This window comes from Elephas maximus, chromosome 5 (genome assembly GCF_024166365.1).
Source record: "Elephas maximus indicus isolate mEleMax1 chromosome 5, mEleMax1 primary haplotype, whole genome shotgun sequence".
Classification (NCBI taxonomy): Eukaryota; Metazoa; Chordata; class Mammalia; order Proboscidea; family Elephantidae; genus Elephas; species Elephas maximus.
In genome coordinates, this window is record NC_064823.1 from 110,805,887 (window position 1) to 110,827,902 (window position 22,016).

At 37.0% G+C, this 22,016-nt stretch overlaps 1 protein-coding gene across 3 annotated transcripts in view; it reads right to left on the bottom strand.

Moving 5' to 3' along the window:
* The window catches only part of SLAIN2 (SLAIN motif family member 2), a 100,427-nt gene that overhangs the window by 59,890 nt on the left and 18,521 nt on the right, over positions 1-22,016 (bottom strand). For 2 of the 3 annotated variants that reach the window (XM_049886287.1, XM_049886286.1), the window contains exon 2: positions 2,888-3,036. In XM_049886287.1, coding sequence (XP_049742244.1) covers positions 2,888-3,036 — 149 coding nt within the window. Of the gene's footprint in view, positions 1-2,887; positions 3,037-3,486; positions 3,617-22,016 lie in introns of those variants that run through there. The other variant, XM_049886288.1, reaches the window with a different exon arrangement.

Genomic DNA, 22,016 nt, shown 5'->3' on the forward strand with positions numbered 1-22,016 from the left:
TCTACCTTGTTCAGTAGTAATGACAAAGCCATTAGTGATTTCTGAGCAAGAGTTTGATATGATCCAATCAGTTTAGAAAAAAATGGATGGGGATTTTGATACTGAGTAGGCTTGACTGAACTAGGCAGTAAAGGTAATAATAAAGCTAAAAAGGTGGGGAGGGGTGGTGATATTAAAAACTGGAAAGGGTTGCTAAAGCAAAAAAAAAAAAAAAGACAAGACCAGAGTTTACTCTGAGGTTTCTGGTTTGCCTAATGGCGGAGTGGTGGTTCTGTGAAGAGGAACATGTGTTTTCTGCTTACTTTTCCTGTTTAGCTGCATAGTGTGGTAGGATGGGCAATACAGTAGTTTGAGTTTTATGCATATTCACTGTGAGGCAATACATTATGTTTTATATATATTTAGTATGTAGCATGATCACAGGAATATAGATGTGATCAGAAATGGAGTTGCTAATTTTTTCCTATCTCTTTGCTCCTTATAGGTGTCCTCTGAAGCTTATTCTCTTTTCCTTGGTTAATTACCACTAGCATTTCAAGTCTTCAGTACTTTTATCTTTTCACTTTATATCATATTCCTTCTCAGAGAAATCTCATTCGTTCTCACAACATCAATTGTTACCTATATGCAAAGACTCCTCATATTTTTATCTCTAATCCTAAGCTTACCTCTGAGCTTCAGACCCACATACACTGCCGATTTAATGTGTCTCTTGGGTATGGCAAAGGGAACCCAGAGTCAACATGTCCAAATCCAAACTCATGATCATCTCCCTTTACCTAATTCTCTTCCAGGATCTCTATCTCAGAATGATAACAACATATCCTGTCACAGAGAGTGAAAACCTAGAAATTACTGTTGATACTGTCTTCTCCCTCATTTCCCTGTATTTGGTTCCCCCACTTGTACTTCCACATCTTTCCATCTCCACTATAGCCCTTTTACCCAACCCTCACTCATACACACAGCCCGGTTACCCTCATCAACCCCTCTCAAAAGCATCCTACATTCCCTCCTGGCCCTCTCCATGCTGCAGCCAGAATGACCTTACCAAAATACAAATCACGTCATCTCTGCCACCTCCCCCACTGCACCCTTCAATGTCTTTCCATTGCTCAAAATCTTTACAAGCCTATAAGGCCTTGCATTGTCTGGCTCGTATCTTCCCGGACTTATCTGACATACTTCCTCACTCTTTCTACTCCGGCCACCCTGGCCTGTCCCAGTTCTTCTCTAACCAGTTCTAACTGGAATGCCTTACTCCCTCCTTCTCCTTCCCCTTTAGCACCCTTACATTTTCTTGAATCTTTAGAACTCAGGTCAAACATTATTTCCTGAAGGGAAATTCCTACTTCTCAAAGCTTAAAGCACTGCATACCATTCCTTTATTACATATCACCAGTTATAAAGATCGTTTGTATTAATATGTTCCCCTACTATATGAGAAACTCCCATGAGTATAAGTACAGTGTTTTTCCTCAACATGTATCCCATAAACGCCATCACATAAAGACCATTCCTTCAAAAGGACTCTCTACTCAGAGGAAAAGTTAAGACTTCAGTGTCAAAACAGACTCAGACTCATAAACTCTATAAATCACATCCTGTAAGTTATTTGCATATAACAACCATTACTCCTTACAGCAACCTGTATAGCCAGCCAACCAAACAAACTCTACTTGTGCCAACCTCGCGGTATAGCTAGTTTCCCTTCTGCCTCCCTGACCATTTTCAGCTTAAACTTTAACTAGAGAGCATATTATTTCTATAATAAAGTCAAAATAAGCAATTTTAAGTAAACGTGAAACAAACAACAACAACAAAAAACCAGAAACGAAATTCACAAAACCTATTTAGGATTACTAATCATGTACTGAGCCTTAAAAAAAAACCAAATCCAAACCTGTTACCATCTCATAGTGACCCTATAGGACAGAGTAGAACTGCCCTATAGAGTTTCCAAGGAGCACCTGGTGGATCTGAACTGCCGACCTTTTGGTTAGCAGCCGTAGCACTTAACCACTGCACCACCAGGGTTTCCGTACTAAGCCTTACTACATGATTATTCCAGAAAAACAGTAACATTCTTAAGAGACTGAGAATTCCAAGAACAGGTCAATAATATCACTCTTATGTTTGTACTCATACTGGCATGCTTCATTAAATGCCATAAGTAGCCACAGACAAATTTTGTCAGCTTTGTGAACGCTATTACACAAAAAGTGTAAAAGCAATTTCAACCTAAAATGTCATGTAAAACAAACAAAAAAACCTAACAAGAAAGTGACACTAATACACTTAGTATCTACTACGTGCCAGAAAAAGTACCAGGTACAACAACATCATTTCCTATGTTAATATGTAAATATTAAAAAACTTAATATAACTTTTCAAGGTTTATCATTCTCATGACAAAACTGAGCTCAGAGAAGTTAAATAATGCTCAGAGACACACAGCAATACATCACTGGAGTGAGAACCAGGCCTCTCTGGTTCTCAAAGCCACATCCTTCTACCATATTACAGTTTCTTCAAAGTGTCACATGTGAGATGATTTTAGATGATACCAGGCAAACATTTATTTTAATAGCATTTGTTTTAACTTGTATTAGAAAAAACTATCACAAAGAACACATTATGTCATAGATATTATTCCTGAGGATGAGGCCAAATAAGAAGTGAGGAGATTTAAAACAAACTGTTAAGTAAATAATAAGACAAGGGTATATGCAGGTGACAAAAACTCTCATGATGGTATGCAAAACGAGATTTGAAAAATGCTACCAAGTAACAAATTGCCTTCTTAAAAATACACCACTCAACATTTATCTATTTTTTGATTAAAGAAAGCAAAAGGATGAATTTACAAGTAAAATTATAGACATACCTGACATAGTCTGATCAAGTTTGTGGATAAGAGACTTTTTAGCACATTCAACATCAGGACTTGGGTAATCCAAAACTTGCCTGCACCAAACTAATGGACTAACCGATTTCTGCATTGGTGTAAGTTTTTTCTTTGGTGATGTGTAAAGCCTAGAAGAAAACAAACAAACAAAAACAAAAGGGTAACAATCATTATTAACCACAGTAGTCTAAAAGAGGGATCCTTGCACGTGAATTTAAATGGCAGGGAGGGGGGAAGGGAAGAGTTAAGAGTGACGGAGTGTGTTTAAAACCACCTATATTTACTTAGTGCGCATAGGGGATATTTAACACTTTGACTCAAATCTCAAATATTAACAAACCAAAATGAGGCCAACTGTCCATTCCTAAAACCTGTCTTATTTTTCCCTTTTACTTTCATTACTAAAATTATGGGGACATATCTGTCTTTACAATAGTTTATTTTATTTCAGTAGTATTAACTCTTGAATACAGCTTTACCATTAGGGCTAGTCTAGGGCAGAATGGGGAGATAAAAACTTCCTCTCCACCTCCTATCTCCCTTCTCACTATATAAAAAAAAAAAAAAAATAGACTCACATAAAAATCTACCACTAGTGGTTCATTCTTTCTGGTCAAGCAGTGTCCTCTCCGTAATCCTCTTTTCAAATAAGAATACATCTGGGAATACTTTAAATCCTCAAATACTTTAAATCCCTAAAACTTTATGTGGATAAATTTAATGAAGTACTTCAGTTTCAGAAGAGAAGAAGGGGGCAGTATTTTATAAGCCCCTGAAAAGGTAAAAAGAAGGCAAAAGATGAGCAGGTGTGTGTGTACTTAAATTTCCTACTTTATCATTTTTCCTAAAATTAGTCCAGATTATGTCAACTGATACTAATTTATTTCAAGTATGCCTCCGTATGAAAAATACAGTTACTTGATTTTTTTTTAACATCCTGTTTTTGAAATTAAGACGCTTTAAGTGGAATTTTATACTTCAATATATCTATACACTTAAATGTCTCAATAAAGCAAAGAGTCAACAATTTCACGTTTTACATTAATCAAGTTAGGGCAATAATATAAAGTGTTGTTCTAGTGTATATTTAAATATATCTCTACAGTGCCAAAACAAACTACTTTCAAAGTGGCAAAATGTACATCACCCATCTCTTTTTTTTTTCTCTTGTATTTGTAACTTAAAAAAAGCCCTGTTGGCACAGTGGTCAAGAGCTTGGCTGTGAAATGAAAGGCTGAAGTTTCAAAACCCACCAGTTCTGGCACTCTACTTCCATAAGGATTACCAAACCAAACCAAACCCAGTGCCGTCGAGTCGATTCAGACTCATAGCGACCCTATAGGACAGAGTAGAACTGCCCCATAGAGTTTCCAAGGAGCGCCTGGCGGATTTGAACTGCCGACCCTTTGGTTAGCAGCTGTAGCACTTAACCACTACGCCACCAGGGTTTCCTCCATAAGGATTACGGCCTTGGAAACCCTTGTGGGCACTTCTACTCTGTCCCAGAGTCTCTATGAGAGGAAATCAACTTGATAGCAACGGGATCTATAACTTAGATCTGTCAATCACATGCATTGTTGAGCACTGATCAAGATAATCAAGGCTAACAACCATTTCTCTAATCCACAATCCCTATTCACTGGACAAAAATACTGAAACAGAATCTCAATTTATGAAATAATTTATTAACAACTCAAAATGAAAATGAAACCAATGGCCTTCATTCTCTCTCCAACTTTAATGCTGCAAATGTTCTACATCAAATCTCTACCTCAGAACACCCCCTTAAAAATTGTGATAATTATATACTGATACCCTAAGTTAGCAAATATTTAACAAACTAAACCTCTATATGAGTAATAAACATTAATAAAACCACTTTATGATATTGTCACCACTCTTGCAATATATAGCACTCCCTTATATTCACTGGTTTCACACAATTCACCCACACAACTCACATGTACTTATATGTTCCTCTACTGTTGGCTATAAAACTTTATCATTTTAAAAAGGCCAAGGAATATGGGTGAGTCTAAGACACTATGCTCAGAAAAAGAAGCCAGACACAAAAGAATACATTGTATTCCACTAACATTAAATGTACAAAAAAGGCAAATCTATAGAGACAGATAATAGATTAGTGGTTGCCTAGGGCTGGAGGCAGCAATGGGGATGATACAAATGTTCTAAGATTACATTGCAGTAATGGTACGACTGTTGTAAACACACTAAATTCATTAAACTCAACAAATAAAATGGGCACATTTTGTGGCATATAAATCATACCTCAATAAAGCTGTCTTTAAAGAGTTGCAAGGTGCTTATTAGCATCTTTAAAAATACAGAAATTATTATAAACTGAATGAATAAAACACCAATACTTCAAAATCAATTAGACGAAAACATCACCTTTCTCTTTAAAAAAAAAAAAAATTACCCCCCATGAATTCCCCCACAGTATCTCTCTTATTTTTGTCAATGGTACTAACTCCCACTCTAATTACAGGAGATATACTTTCTGCTTTATTCATGTGTCCTATTTGAATTTTTTGAGTTGGTATTTATAATTTGAAAAGAAACATTTAAAAAAATGTTAGACATTGTGCTGGAAGTCCTAGCCAGAGCAATTAGGCTAGATAAAGAAATAAAGGGCATCCAGATTGGCAAGGAAGAAGTAAAAGTATCTCTATTTGCAGATGACAGGATCTGATACACAGAAAACCCTAAGGAATCCTCCAGAAAACTACTGAAACTAATAGAAGTGTTTGGCAGAGTATCGGGATATAAGATAAAAATAAACATACAAAAATCAGTTGGATTCCTCTATACCAACAAAAAGAACATCGAAGGGGATATCACCAAATCAATGGCATTTACAGTAGCCAGCAAGAAGATAAAATACTTAGGAATAAATCTTACCAGAGATGTAAAAGACTTATACAAAGAAAACTACAGTACACTTCTGCAAGAAACCAAAAGAGACTTACGTAAGTGGAAGAACATACCTTGCTTATGGATAGGAAGACTTAACATTATAAAAATGTCTATTCTACCAAAAGCGATCTATACATTTAATGCAATTCCCATCCAAATCCCAATGACATTCTTCAATGAGATGGAAAAACAAATCACCAATTTCATATGGAACGGAAAGAGTCTCTGGATAAGTGAGGCATTACTGAAAAAGAACAACAAAGTAGGAGGCCTTACTTTACCTGATTTTAGAGCCTATTATACCGCCACAGTAGTCAACAGCCTGGTACTGGTACAACAACAGATACATGGACCAATGGAACAGAATTGAGAATCCAGACATAAATCCTTCCACATACGAGCAGCTGATATTGACAAAGGCCCCAAAACAGTTAAATGGGGAAAAGACAGTCTTTTTAACAAATGGTGCTGGCATAACTGGATATCCATCTGCAAAAAAATGAAACAAGACCCATACCTTGCTCCATGCACAAAAACTAACTCAAAATGGATCAAAGACCTAAATATAAAATCTAAAACGATAAAGATCATGGAAGAAAAAATAGGGACAACGTTAGGAGCCCTAATACATGGCATAAACAGTATACAAAACATTATAAAGAACGTAGAAGAAAAACTAGATAACTGGGAGCTCCTAAAAATCACACACTTATGCGCATCCAAAGACTTCACCAAAAGAGTAAAAAGACTACCTAGAGACTGGGAAAAAGTTATTAGCTATGACATTTCTGATCAGCGCCTGATCTCTAAAATCTACATAATACTGCAAAAACTCAACTGCAAAAAGACAACCCAATTAAAGATGGGCAAAAGATATGAATAGACACTTCACTAAAGAAGACACTCAGGTAGCTAACAGATACATGAGGAAATGTTCATGATCATTAGCCATTAGAGAAATGCAGATCAAAACTACAATGAGATTTCATCTCACTCCAACAAGGCTGGCATTAATCCAAAAAACACAAAATAACAACCGTTGGAGAGGATGTGGAGAGACTGGAACACTTCTACACTGCTGGTGGGAATGTCAAATGGTACAACCACTTTGGAAATCGATTTGGCGCTTCCCTAAAAACCTAGAAATAGAACTACCATACGATCCAGCAATCCCACTCCTTGGAATATACCCCAGAGAAATAAGAGCCTTTACACGAACAGATACATGCACACCCATGTTTACTGCAGCATTGTTTACAATAGCAAAAACATGGAAGCAACCAAGGTGCCCATCAACAGATGAATGGATAAATAAATTATGGTATATTCACGCAATGGAATACTATGCATCGATAAAGAATAGTGAGGAATCTGTGAAACATTTCATAACATGGAGGAACCTGGAAGGCATTATGCTGAGTGAAATTAGTCAGTTGCAAAAGGACAAATACTATTATAAGAACTTGAGAAATAGTTTAAACTGAGAAGAAAACATTCTTTTGTGGTTACGAGAGTGGGAAGGGAAGGAGGGTGGAGAGGGGTATTCACTAATTAGATAGTAGATAAGAACTACTTTAGGTGAAGGGAAAGACAGCACACAGTACAGGGGAGGTCAGCACGATTGGACAAAACCAAAAGCAAAGAAGTTTCCTGAATGAACTGAATGCTTCGAAGGCCAGCGTACCAGGGACAGGGGTCTGGGGACCATGGTTTCAGGGGACATCTAAGTCAATTGGCATAATAAAATCTATCAACAAAACATTCTGCATCCCACTTTGAAGAGTGGCGTCTGGGGTCTTAAACGCTAGCAAGCAGCCATCTAAGATGCACCAATTGGTCTCAACCCACCTGGATCAAAGAAGAATGAAGAACACCAAGGACACAAGGTGATTACGAGCCCAAGAGACAGAAAGGGCCACATGAACCAGTGACTACATCATCCTGAGACCAGAAGAACTAGATGGTGCCCGGCTACAACCGATGACTGCCCTGACAGGGAACACAACAGAGAACCCCTGAGGGACCAGGATAGCAGTGCGATGCAGACCCCAAATTCTCATAAGACCAGACTTAATGGTCTGACTGAGACTGGAAGGACCCTGGTGGTCATGACCCCCAGACCTTCTGTTGGTTCAGCACAGAAACCACTCCCGAAGCCAACTCTTCAGACATGGATTGGACTGGACAATGGGTTGGAGAGGGATGCTGGTGAGGAGTGAGCTTCTTGGATCAGTTGGACACCTGAGACTATGTTGGCATCTCCTGCCGGGAGGGGAGATGAGAAGGTAGAGGGGGTTAGAAGCTGGCGAAAAGGACACGAAAAGAGAGAGTGGAGGGAGAGAGCAGGCTGTCTCATTATGGGGAGAGCAATTGGGAGTGTGTAGCAAGGTGCATGTGGGTTTTTGTGTGAGAGACTGACTTGATTTGTAAACTTTCACTTAAAGCACAATAAAAATTATTCAAAAAAAAATGTTAAAGATATAAAAAGGATATAACATGAATGAACCTCAAAAATACTACGCTAAGTAAAAGATGCCAGTCACAAAAGACCATATATTGTAATGATACCACTTATATGAAATTTCCAGAACAGACAAATGTATAGCGATAGAAAGGAGATTAGTGGTTACAGAGGAATGGGAGAGTGAGTGGGAGAAAAAGCAAGGGGTAGTGCATGCTAATGGAGGTAAGGTTTCTGTTTGTCTTCACACAGTTCAATGTATAACCTCTGGCACAGTGACTGGCATTAACAGATGCTCAAATACCTGCATCTGAATCAACGCTGAATAAAAAAACATGATTACAATGTTTAAAAATGTAATATGAAAAAACTAAAGGAAATATACCAAAGTAATGGAGATCAAAGTGGCCATTTTGAGATGGTATTTTGTAATTTTAAGGGTTTTTTTTTTTAAATCTTTCATTAATAAAAGTATCTTTGGTTTTACCCACAAATATAGTTTCATAATTCTAAACCAATTTGAGGATGAATTGTTTTCTAATGATTTTACTAGCTTTATCAATCAATGTAGCCATAATAATATCTGTTGTTGTTGGTATTTACATTTTATCAAGTGTCTACTTATGCCAGGCATTGTTTCAGTATTTTAAATATACTCTTTCAATTCCCAGAGCAAACCTATGAGACAGGCTTTATCATAATCTCCATTTTATAGATGAGGTCAGGGACATACAGTGAGATTAAGTAATTTGTCCATAGCTATTAAATAGCAAAACTAGGACTGCTCCAGAATCTGTGCTCTTAGTTACTATACTTTACTGCCTAATATCATTGCTTAAAAAGAATACAAAAAATCCCTGAGTTAAAGAGTTCATACAGTAATCACTCTAATGGCCTCAAGGTTCCCTGCTCTCTTCTTCCAAGATTTAAAAAAAAAAAAAAAATCTGTTTGAATCATGTCAATCCCAACTCATAGCCTTACCACCAAAAGATATAAAACTATAATTGATTCCACTATTAAACAACTAAAAGTCACAACTGAATTAAAAAAAAAAATTTGGTTCATCTACACAATAATGAGTCTTTCTAAACTTTTCGACTGATCATAGTGCCATTTTACTATTATATTTGGTCTACTAGCTGACTAAAAGGCACATAATGCTATATTTATCTTTCTAGTTTTTAGAGGAATGTTATTAGAATTACCAATAATAACCCTACTGCTGTGGAGTTGATTCTGACTCATAGCGACCCTACAGGACAGAGTAGAACTGCTCCATAGGTTTCCAAGGTTGTAAATTTTTACAGAAGCAGACTATCACATCTTTCTCCCCAGAACAGCTGGTAGGTTCGAACTGGCTGGTGGGTTCAAACTGCGACCTTTTGGTTGGTAGCCGAGGACTTAACCACTGTGCCACCAAAACTCCTATTACAATAATAATGGTAATTATTAGCAAGGCAAATTCATTAACAAAGTCTCAGAAGAGAACCAGCTTATAAGCAATGAAGTGACATTAGCTGCAGAGTAAGATATATATGGAAATTATATATACACACACAACAGCAGAACATAAATATGACAACAGACCATAAAAACATGGTAAATCAAGTAAAAGCAGTGAGCAGGCTGAAGAAAGTTCTTAAAGCAGTCATTCCCAACACTAGAGGCGCTTCCATTTTCATTTCCTGACTCTCTTTACTCCCATTCTGGTATGGCATTTTTTTTTACTGTTGTAAAAATACAGAGAAGAAAACATTTGCCAATTCAACACTTTTCACATGTACAATTCAATAAAACCCACTTACATCACTCATGTTGTGCAGCCATCACCAATATCCATTGCCAAATTTTCCATCCCATAAACAAATACTCAATGCTTCCAAAACAATGATTCCCCCTCCCTCCACCCTCCTGCCCCTGGTAACTACTATTAAATTCTAATCTCTATACCTTATGGCACACATTTTTAAGTGAATTAAAACAATTTTGATATTCTTTGGGGTGTCAAAAAACTGAAGCTGGAAACTATGGCTTTAAAGGACACATCAAAGTACAACTTCAAGCGCTGAGTTATAGCTGGAGCCCTGGTGGCACAGTAGTTAAGAGCTACGGCTGCTAACCAAGAAGGATGGCAGTTCGAATCTACCAGCCGCTCTTTAGAAACCCTATGGGGCAGTTCTACTTTGTCCTATAGGGTCACTATGAGTTGGAATTGACTCAACGGCAATGGGTTTGGTTTTGGGGTTTTTTTTTTGGAGGCATATTTAAGTATTATTGGGAAACAATAGTTAGAGTCAGCCCAACCTAGAGTGCATCAACCAGAAACTAAGTTGTTTCTTTTCGAGAAAAGGCATCAGGAAGATTGAGAGTAGAATATCAAACTATACCACGCTCTGCAAATTGTGGCCACAGCTGCAAAGCAAAACAGTCTTTATGTACATGTAATGTACACTAACACACATTTTTTTTCAGGCACAACTGCATAAACGGGTAGCAATTACTACAGACAGCAGATTTTTTTTATCCACAGAAAACATACATGGGTGTGCGTGTGTGTACCACACTGATTCTTTTATATTACCTTGCTTGTTAATGGCTACCTTTGAATGGGAAATACCCTAAATAGGATCTTACCTGTAGAAGTCAAGGTACTTTCTAGCCAAAAAGTCATAACTTTTAGCAAATAATATATCCTTCAAATCTCAAATAATAATAATGTATACTGTTACAGTGACTTTTAATAGTTTGTTAACTCAGGTTAGGTTTAGAAAATCAAGATTTTTCCCTTATTGTTGATAAGGCTTCTGAGACAAGACAGCCGAGCATAAAGCTAGAATCCACCAAACACTGGTAACAAAGGTTTATTGATACAACAAAGATTAAACAACTATCCTCTTACAGAGAATTTTCTATTTGCAATATTCCTATAGGTTCTAAAATTAGTTCTTGAATTATTATAAAAATATTTTATCCACTTTGTGAAAATATGAGCCAGGTAAGAATAGGATGAAAATTTAAATACACATACCTCAATAACAGGTTTGCCTCAAATATTAGGGACACTGAAATGCTAAAGAAAGTTTGGCAGTATTTTTATGTTATATGACAGAGTCAGAAGTAAGAGAAAATGGTACAGTATTAACTAAAGTTATTTTAAGATTAGCCGATATAGTCTATTCTCTTTTAAGTTATACAGAAAGATAAGAGTGGGTATGTGAGGATTCTTGAAACATATGGTATGCTCAGATGGTTTAGGAAGCATACAATCCACTTGGAAGGAGGAAGGCATAGGATTTTTAGAACATGGTTCTGATACTGAGCTGGAAAAAAGATCCAATCCAGTCCTCCATACTAGAGTTTGCAGTTGTGTGTGTATATATAAAAAAAAAAAGTTCCATATAATTATAAAACTATCTCATATTTTTTTTATCTCTCACATAGGACTCTAAGCTTCTCAAGGTAGGAATAAGAATATTTCACCTCATCCCTTATGCCCTCCCAGCTCCAAAGAAAACTGCCTGGCATGCAGTAGAAAAGGAACTAAATATTGTAGAATAAAAATACATGAAGGAAAAAACTATAAAGAATTCATAACGATCACCACATTTTTCCCTGAAGTTATAACTGTGGAAATTTTACAGCGTTTCTTGGTTCTACTGTTGGGTCACTCCAGCTGTAATATCAGCAAACCATTTTTATTATTTTTTTTCTATTTTAATTTATATCCACCTCACCTTATTTGTTCCTTTCAAAATGCCTGTAACAACTGACCAGGATCTCTCCCAAGCGACAGTAACCAAATTATCCCTGCCTCTTTAAGAGGCTAAGTTTGATCTCTTCTCCAGTGTCTTAAATTCCTTTCTTTCCCATCGGTTTTTTTCTCTATTCACTCATTAAAGCTTAACAACCAAAGCTTTGAGAAGTGATGATCTGACAGTTTGAAAATACACACTGTAGTGTAAAAAATGAGCTCTTCTACTATTCTTTAGAACACTTTATCAAGTTATCTTTTTTGTTATTCTATCAACTTCTGCATTACAAGATACAACTAAATATTTGTTCTTTCTAAAGCTTATTCGATGTTTTCTGAAACTTTTTTTAAAAAATATGACAGTCATTTGTTTGTTTCATCATAACTAACTACAGGTAGTCCCCAACTTATGATGAATGCAGAGTTACAATGAACTGCACTTGTGATCGTCAGTGTATCTGGAGTATTGCTTCCTCCTGGGAAGAAGTTTTTGGAAAATGCATGCAGTGGATTTGGTAAAAATTGCTGAGTTACATGAACACACTCCAAGCATTTTATCAGGATAATACGATGGAAGAGATCGTTGGAAAAATTGTCCACATGGCAAAGACACCGAATTTAGAACTTGGTATCACCGATGTGGAACTGTTCACAGATCGTAAAGAAGGGCAACTGATAGATCAGGATTTAATGGATTTTGAAGAGGAAAGAAAAGCTAAAGAAGAAAGAAATAACGGGGAGGAGGAGGAAGTTGTCAAAAAATTTTACAGTGAAAGGATTAGCTGAAGTTTTTTCTAAACTAAATCAAGGGCTTCAGTTGCTTAAAAACATGTACCCAAACTGATCACTTTGCTAAAGCTGACAGGCAGATTTGGGAAGCGATGAGCTGTTGCCATAAAATTAAAGAAGAAAAAAAGGACCATACAGACAATTCTCACTAATTTTCTAACGAGACACACCATCTCCATTCTTAGGGATAATCCAAATGATCTGGAACATTCCACAAGTGGAGTTATTAGTACAACTGACAAAACGTCAATGTCATCCAACTCTTCTTCATTGTCAGAGTAAATTTTTATGATTTGTGTATCTTTTTATGTATGTATTAAAATATACCTGTAAGTTTATATGTTTCAACCCCCAAATACAAATTGGGGATTGGATTTATAAAGATACTGATAATAAAAGGCAATAATAATGAAGACTAAAAAAAAAAAACAAAACAAGAGGTATTTGACTTATGTTAGAACAGATTTACGATGGAGTAAACAGTACCTCTTGTAAGTCAGGGACTACCTATATTATCTTTTTGTACAGACATGCTTTTCTAATTAGCAACTCTAGTCCTAATCTTTATCCTGGGTGTCAGTGACAGAGCTCTAATTGCCAACTAGACAGTTCCATATGGACATCCCCCCAAAAAACCAAGTATCCCCAAACAACCTTAAAATGGCATCATTATTTCCAATTAGCCTGGCTGAAAATATTTGAACTAACCTTGTCTGTTTTCTCTCTCTCTGCATATTCAATCAACTCTCCTACTGATTCAACTAATGTCTCTCAAAGCCATCCCATCCTTTTCACTTACATTAATCTCTCTCTAGACTAGGCCCTCAACAAGCATAGACTATTATAGTAATCTCAACTGGTTTCTCCATACCTACCAGACTTTCGGAAACCCTGGTGGCGTAGTGGTTAAGGGCCACGGTTGCTAACCAAAAGGTCAGCAGTTTGAATCCACCAGGTGTTCTGGCAGTTCCACTCTGTCCTATAGGGTCGCTATGAGTCGCGATCAACTTGACGGCAACGGGTTTGGTTTTTTGGTTTACCAGACTTTCACCCTTCCAACGTATACTTTATACTCTACCACTTAACTTTCTAAAACACAAATCTGCATAATGTTGTTTCACAGCTCAAAAACTTTCTAGCTGATACAGTCTACAGCTTAGTTTTCGAGACCATGTGTTACCTGGTCCAAAACCCCTTTCTTTAATTTTCTCTCTCAAACACTCCAGTAAATAACTCTCTAGTCTAGTCAAACTGATCAAATAAATGTTCACCTCATGCATCATGGACAGTTAACCCACAGATGTCTTTGTTCATAGTTCTTTTCACTATGTAAAAAGAAAAGGAATTTCCTTTCTGCTTTCCTTATCTACAAGTCCCTGGATGGTACAAAGAGTTTTAACATGCTTGCTGCTAACTGAAAGACTGGAGGCTTGAGTCCACTTAGAAGAGTCTCGGAAGGAAGGCCTGGTGATCTCTAAAAAATTAGCCCTTGAAAACCTTATGGTTTCAATAAGCACAGTTCTACTCTGACACGCATGGAATTCCCATGAGTCGGAATCAACTCAATGGCAACTGGTGGTAGTTCTTCAACTCAATTCTTACTTAAAGGCCAATCCAATACTTACCTTCCATGAAGCTTCCCAATTACCACAGTTCTAATGACTATTCCTTAACAGTTTAACAGAGTGCTTATCCCATAGTAGGTACTCAATGAAGATTTGATGACTATTCCCAGGGTGATCACTCATCCCAGTTTGCCCAGGGAAATCCTAACTTCAGTCTGTTGTTCTGGCATCTGATTAGTGTTCCCTTGACTCTCAAATAGTGTCTAGACTTGTACAATCAGTGATGCAATCACTTTAATCTTAACTTTTGGAACACTACTATCTTATGACTTAGAAAACGTAAATGGAGAAAAGTAACTAGAATACAATACTTATTCCTATAATACAACACTAGACGTGTCTGGTCAAGTTGACATCATACCATTAACAATGTCTGGAGACATTGTGGTTGGCCAGGGATGCTGCTAAACGTTCTACAATGCACAGGTCAGACCCACAACAAAGAATTATCTGGCCCAAAATGGTTGAGAAATCCTGCTTTAAGGTTATCCTTATATGAGAGTTAATAAGGTCAAGATGATTTTTTTTTTTTTTTTTAAACTCGATGTGAATGTTTTGTAAGAGGAATTAAACAATCTCCTTGAAACCTAAATGGCATCTATCATTTCCTTCTTAGGTAGGTGGCCTGATCTGTAATCATTTAGCTGGATATGATGATTTTCATGCAACCAATTATAAGCAGTTGGAATGAACACCACCATGGACTACTAATACTCTGAATTCATGCTTTGTCATAGGCTTTCGGGCACAAAAAGTGGACAAGGCTCAAAGGCTTAATTTTCGAGCCCATAAAAGTGGTTGTGACTGCTGTTCTGGCCTACGTACATACTACTGCCACACTAATTCTTCCAAAACACCACTTTATTTAGAACATTCCAATACTCAAAAAACCTCCTTCTAGACTTCCCAGGGCATTCATAGTATGGTCTCTAATCCAATGATTCAACATTATTCCTCACTTGTTTCCAATAAACTCCACTACGCTTAGGTATCTTTACATGCCTTCTCTCTACCCTACTCAAATGCAGCACTCATTCTTTTCCCCGTTTTTCTGATTCTGACAGACCAGCAAGAAATATCCTTCCATCTATACTTAAATTCTAAGTCCTAGCTCTCAAATTCAAATCCATACAAACCTTTCTTCTATGAACTCTGACTCTCATTCTGCTGCCTGGCTAAACTCTAAGCATCCTGGAGCTTAGTATCATGCTTTTTATAAAACCAAACCTGTTCCTGCAGAGTCGATCCCGACTCACAGCAACCTTACAGGACAGAGCAAAACTGCCCCAAAGGGTTTCCCAGAAGTGCCTGGTAGATTTGAACTGCCAATCTTTTGGTTAGCAGGTGTAGCTCTTAATCACTAGGCCACCAGAGTTTCTATCATGCTTCATAGAGTCATTTAAACAAATATTTATACAGCAGCAACCGTTGACATGGTGCTAGACAGTGGCTCAAAGGCAGATTAAGGTAAAACTATGTAATTATACCTCACATAGTACTTGTCTCTCTCACCCATAGGTTGCTACTACCATCAAGACCTACAGGGCCTACTCATCAAGTTGCAAACGTCAAGATTCTAGGATTTCATCTTTTTTTTGGGTTTTGCTTTTTAATCCACTCCAGGTCAGCTCTAGCTAAGAATACCAACGGCAAACAAGAATTTTTCTGTAACAAGTTGACACAGACCCACTATCTCCTTCTTAGAGGGAAAATGAGCAGGGTCACTCAAAAAATATTTCACATCCTAAAATCACTAAAGTACTCTTTCTATATCGATTAAATGGGTGTTACTAAAAACATACAGTCTAGTTTCATTACTAATAATTGTAAAATACACTACTGATTAGGTACTAAGTACATACTAAAAACCTCTTCACTAACTTGATACCGTTAGCTTCTATAAAATGTCACTTCTCTAGCTTGTCAGAATTAGGGGTCACTTATTTTTTTTACAGGTTTAGCCTAATCCACTCCTGCTTCTTAGTCACACCTTTCAAATAAAATAACCCTTAAAAGACACACACATTTGAGCACTTCTTTGCTCTCTCACTGGAAACCCTGGTGGCGTAGTAGTTAAGTGCTACAGCTGGTAACCAAAAGGTCAGCAGTTCAAATCCACCAAGCGCTCCTTGGAAACTCTATGGGGCAGTTCTACTCTGTCCTCTAGGGTCGCTATGAGTCAGGGTCAACTTGATAGTAATGGGTTTGTTTTTTTGGTTTTTTACTCTCTCACAGAAAGATGAGCTCTTGAATGTGGTAGTAGAGGGCTGTGTGTAGTGTTTCCTTCTAGTAAACCATTGAAATGAGAGACGGTTTGATTCATCCTCATGAATTTTAAACCTCTAATTCTTAAACACTATCTCCCTCTTTATCTTATCTTTCCAAATGTTTTCATAAATTTTATAGCAGATATTGTGGTACTACATTAAAGCCATGAAATTATCTTGCTTCTATTATTCCTCATATTTCAAGGAGATACAATCACTTTTTCTTTCCCTGGCGGGGGCGGGGAAGCAACCTTTTGCTCCAACTCAATAGTGACATTATAGGACAGAGTAGAACTGACCCATAAGGTTTTCAAGGAGCGGCTGGATTTGAACTGCTGACCTTTTGGTTATCAGACATACCTCTTAACTACTGCGCCACCAGGGCTCCACCTCATGCTTAGAGTCCTTTAAAATCCTTAAGAAATTTTCGGTTTTATTCCAGAGTTTGATCTTTTTCTAGATCAAAGCAACTGGGGTATTTCACAACTTCTCAGATACTTCTAGTTTAAAGTCTTCCTCTTAAATCAGCTAGCACGTTTCTAAATGTGTTCATTTCCTCCATAAATCAGATCCCAAAAATGAAAGACCCCAAAGTACATAAGTTTGAGTAAAGGGGGCAGGGAAAACAAGAATTTGTATTACTGAAAGCCTTAAAGCCAACATGCTTATTATACGAGTTCATTATTGCTACTAAAAACTAGTCCAACAGGAGTCAACGTGCAGTGTGCTTTGGCTAGTAGTACAAGTCATTACTATAAGGAATTGCATATTATTGTAACTCAATTCATTTACATTGAGACACTACTCACTAATTACTACTCAAATTGTCTCCTTTTAAAAAAGTCATGTCAAAATTAAAATATAAAGTAATAAATGTTCCAACTTTTGGAACTACAATATTATTAAGTTATTAATGCCAGATTAAAAACCCAAATGTTCTATTTCTTGGTCACTAAACACTATTAACACCTTCTTAAATTTCCATTAGCCTATATAATATTAAGAATTTGAGATAAGTAAAGGAACTCATTTATTAAGTATCATTACTGTCTCAAACACTGCTGAAAACTTTACATTCATTTTCTCATTTAGTATTTGCAAACTGAATTGTGCTATTTTATTCTCTGTGCGTGTGTCCGTTTTTATAAAACGAAAATATCTGTACCTTTGTCTCCTGTACTAGGCACAGGTGTTTGAGTTATTAATACAGAATCTGGAGAATGCTTTGAATCCTTAAAATATAAGTTCATTCTATTATTCTATGAAGCCTGTGTTGATCTTTTGGAAACTCAAAAATACAAAAACACAAGCACTGGTATCACATAAAACTATTTTACAACACTTTCATATTTTCTGACATGTGCCCAATGCAAATAAAAGTGTTTTATATGTTATGAGAAGATACTTTCCGGTTCTAGTCTTACACAAAAGCCTTGTAAAGTAGTAGTTAAGAGGAATCTTCTTAGGAGCTGCTAACCAAAACGTTGGCAGTTTGAATCCACCAGCCACTCCTTGGAAATTCTACGGGGCAGCTCTGCTCTGTCCTATAGGGTTGCTATGAGGCGTAATCACCTCAGTGGCAAGGAGTTTGATTTTGGTTTAGTCTTACACAACACAGATGATAAACTGTTTTAACTCACCTCAGATACTGGTTGCTTGTACTAAGTGTCTGAGATTACTCTGTTCCACTGATGGCTATCCATAATAGACACAGCTACTTTCTAAAGTAGTCATTCTCATCCCAAGTTGTATATCTGAATTGCTGAGAGGGTTTTTTGTTTTGCTTTTTAAATGGTGATACCATGAAATTAAAAAAAAAAAAATCAAACAAACCCTTGAGATACATTTTACAAAACAACTGGCCTTTCAATGTTCTAAAAGACAAAAGAAAGACCGTTTCAGATTTAAGGAGACTAAAGAGGAAACATAACAAATAAGCACAATGTGTAATCCTGAATTAAAAAGAAATGATAAAGGGCAAACTGGTGAAATCTGAATACGGACTGAGGTAAAGAGTATTTTATCAATGTTGTGTTTTCTGAATTTAATGACTGTACTGTGGTTTATACAGAGAACATTCTTGTTCTTAGGAGATACAGGCCGAAGTACTTAGGGGTAAAGGGACATGATGTTTGCAATTTACTTTCAAATGGTTCACCATAAACAACAATCCTACCTAAGTATATACAAAGGCAAAACCTTTGTAAATGAAAGTTATATGAGAGTTCACAGACTATTCTTGCAACTTTTATATAAACTGGAAAGTTTTTAAAGATATATCTATCAATACTCAAGTTAAAAAATATCAATGGTTGCTAGAGGGCTGAGCCCAGACCATTACGTCAGAATCTCTGAGTGGAGGCCCAGGCACTCTAAACGTTCCTCAGGTGATACTGATATGCAGCAGAGTTGAAAATCAGTTATTCAAAGTATTTTCATCCTTACTAGTCAATCAAATCTTACAGTGTTAGTTATTAAAACAAGGTAAAAATGACAGGTTTAAGGTTCCTTTGACTAGTATACAAACTTTTTAACATAAAACAGTGCACGTAACGGACACTGGATGAATAATGACTGAAACACTTCCTTGGATTTACCTAGTAAGGACACAAGTTGGAGTGTCTTTAATAGACAACGTAAAAGTTTACGTTCAGTAAGCCACATAGCATGCCAAAATCAAAGATAAAATAGCTGACGTGTTTTGTAAAATGAGAACTCATTAAGCAGGCTTAGGACCACAGGCAAATACAGTTCAAGTACTTATTAGCTCCCAGTGTACCAGGGCATACACTATAGCACAGGAATCTTTAGATTGTACAGTTATTTTTAAAATTACTTAGGGTACTTACATCAGAGGCTACTAACTCCTATCAAACAACCTAAAAGAAGAAATACTCTGACTTCATTTCTGAATGGAAATCTCCTTTCTGTCTTCTATGAGGTTTGGCTCTACTTGCCGGTGGAATCTTCTTAGGAATATTTCTATGGAATCTCTTCTGTATTCTTAAAATCTCTTACACATCTACTCCTAGTGTTCTTCAACTTTAATAACTCACTCTTCATTCCCTCCTCAGTCTCTAACCTAATTTATCTCTACCAGTTCCTCCTTTTTTATGTTCTTTGCTTATGTTATAGCTGGTGAACTCCATAGCCCTCTACGGATCTTCTACTACAGAACTCTTTAGGTTGTATTCTAATCTCTTGTGTAAGAATCTGCTCTCCTCCCTAGAGAAGTTCTGTATTCCTTACAATTTAAGTCCACTGAAAAAAAATTTTTTTTTTTTTAGTATATAGTTCATAGTAGTCACTCGTACCATTTGAAAGAATAAATGAATCATAGCACTTACTGCATGATTTTGGAATCACTCTGTAAAAGATCTAAAAAGGACACAAATTGTGGTATGAAGTGGGATGTCTGAATTTATTATTTCAGAGTAGAAACGGTTCTGAGCAATGGCAAAGCCATGGTGTGGCTTAAAAGTAGAGGATAGAATATTGAAATTGTTGTCCAAATGAATGTTTAAAAAAAAAAAAAAATGAATGTTAAAGACCTCCAAAAAGAAAACGGGGGGGGGGGGAACAGCTGGAAATAAAAGACAATACACTGAATACAGTTTAAAATTCCAGTAGAAGACAGACAATAAACAAGTAAATATACAGCATATCCGCTCGTAATACAGGCTATAGAGAAAAACAGAATAAGATAAAGTAATCAAAGAGTGGGAGGGGCTGGTATTTTATGAGTATTTAATTGCTAGTGTAATTCATTTTTTTCATAAAAAGTATAGAGCTTTTTGGTATTCTCTGCTAACATGAAAAGATCAGACTTCTTTATACATAAAAGGTATGACAAAAAATGGAGGCAATATGGATCCTTAACCCTATAATACTCTCCACTATTAAACAATAAAACAAAACAATTTTAAACCTAGGTGTCTTAGGCTGGGTTCTCTACAGAAACAAAACCAGTAAAGCATAAAAATATATAGAGAGACTTATATCAAGGAAATGGCTCACACAGTTGTAGAGGCTAGAACATCCCAAGTCCATGGGTCAGGATAGAGGCTCCTCCCGATTCCCATAGCTACAGAGACTGGCGAACTCAAAATCAGCAGGTCAGAGAGCAAGGCTCTTGCTCATAGGCTGTTAAGATCAACAAATCCCAAGATTGGCAGGCAAGACTGCAGGTAAGCTGATTGCTCAAGTCCCAAGAACCAGAGGTCAGACAGACAGAAGCCAGCTACCAGGTCCAGAGCAAGCAGCCCCCAAGCCTTGCCAGAATGTACACTTATATTCAATGCAGGCCACAGGCCCAGGGAAATTCCCTTTCAACTGACTGGCTACGTACAGCAGGTCCCATCATGGAGGTGATCACATTATATCTAATCTCATCATGGAAGTGATTGCAACATCATATGACTGCTAAACCACGGAGAATCATGGCCCAGCCAAGTTGACACACAACCTTAACCATCACACTAGACTTGCTTACCAATTTCATACTCACTGCTCCTTAAAGTAAGAGAAAAAGGTAGCATCCCAGAAACCCCTCTCCCTTGTATCTTCACTTTAGGACGCTGTTATGGATTGAACTGTGTCCTCCAAAAATACGTTGTCAATTTGGGTAGGCCATGATTATGTATTTATCTTCCATTCTGTGATCTGATGTAATTATCCTAAGTGTTATAAATCCTCTATGATGTTAATGAGGCAGGATTAGAAGCCGTTATGTTAATGAGGCAGGATACAATCTACAGGACTGGGTTGTATCTTGGGTCAATCTCTTTTGAAATATATAAGAGATTAAACAAGTGAGCAGAGATCAGAGGGACCTCATTGCCATCAAGAAAGAAGTGCCAAGAGCAGAGTGTGTCCTTTGGACCTAGGGTCCCAGCGCTGAGAACCTCCTAGACACAGTGGAAGATCCCAAGACACACGGAGATCTCCAAGCAACACTGGGCCCACAGATGTTGAAAGGAGATGAGGACCTTCTCCCAGAGCTGACAGAGAGCCTTTCCCTAGAGCTAGCACACTGAATTAGGACTTCTAGCCTCCTAAATGGTGAGAGAGTACATTTCTGTGTGTTAAAGTCATCCACCTGTGGTATTTGTTATAGCAGCATTTAGATAACTAAGACAGATGCCTTAACTCTGAAATAGACTATAACCTCTATCATTCACTGAACAAATACCTATTGGGCCACGCACTCTTGTGGGTACTAGAGATGGAGAAATTTAAAAAAAAAAAAAAAAGGACAAAAATCTCTGCCTTTACAGA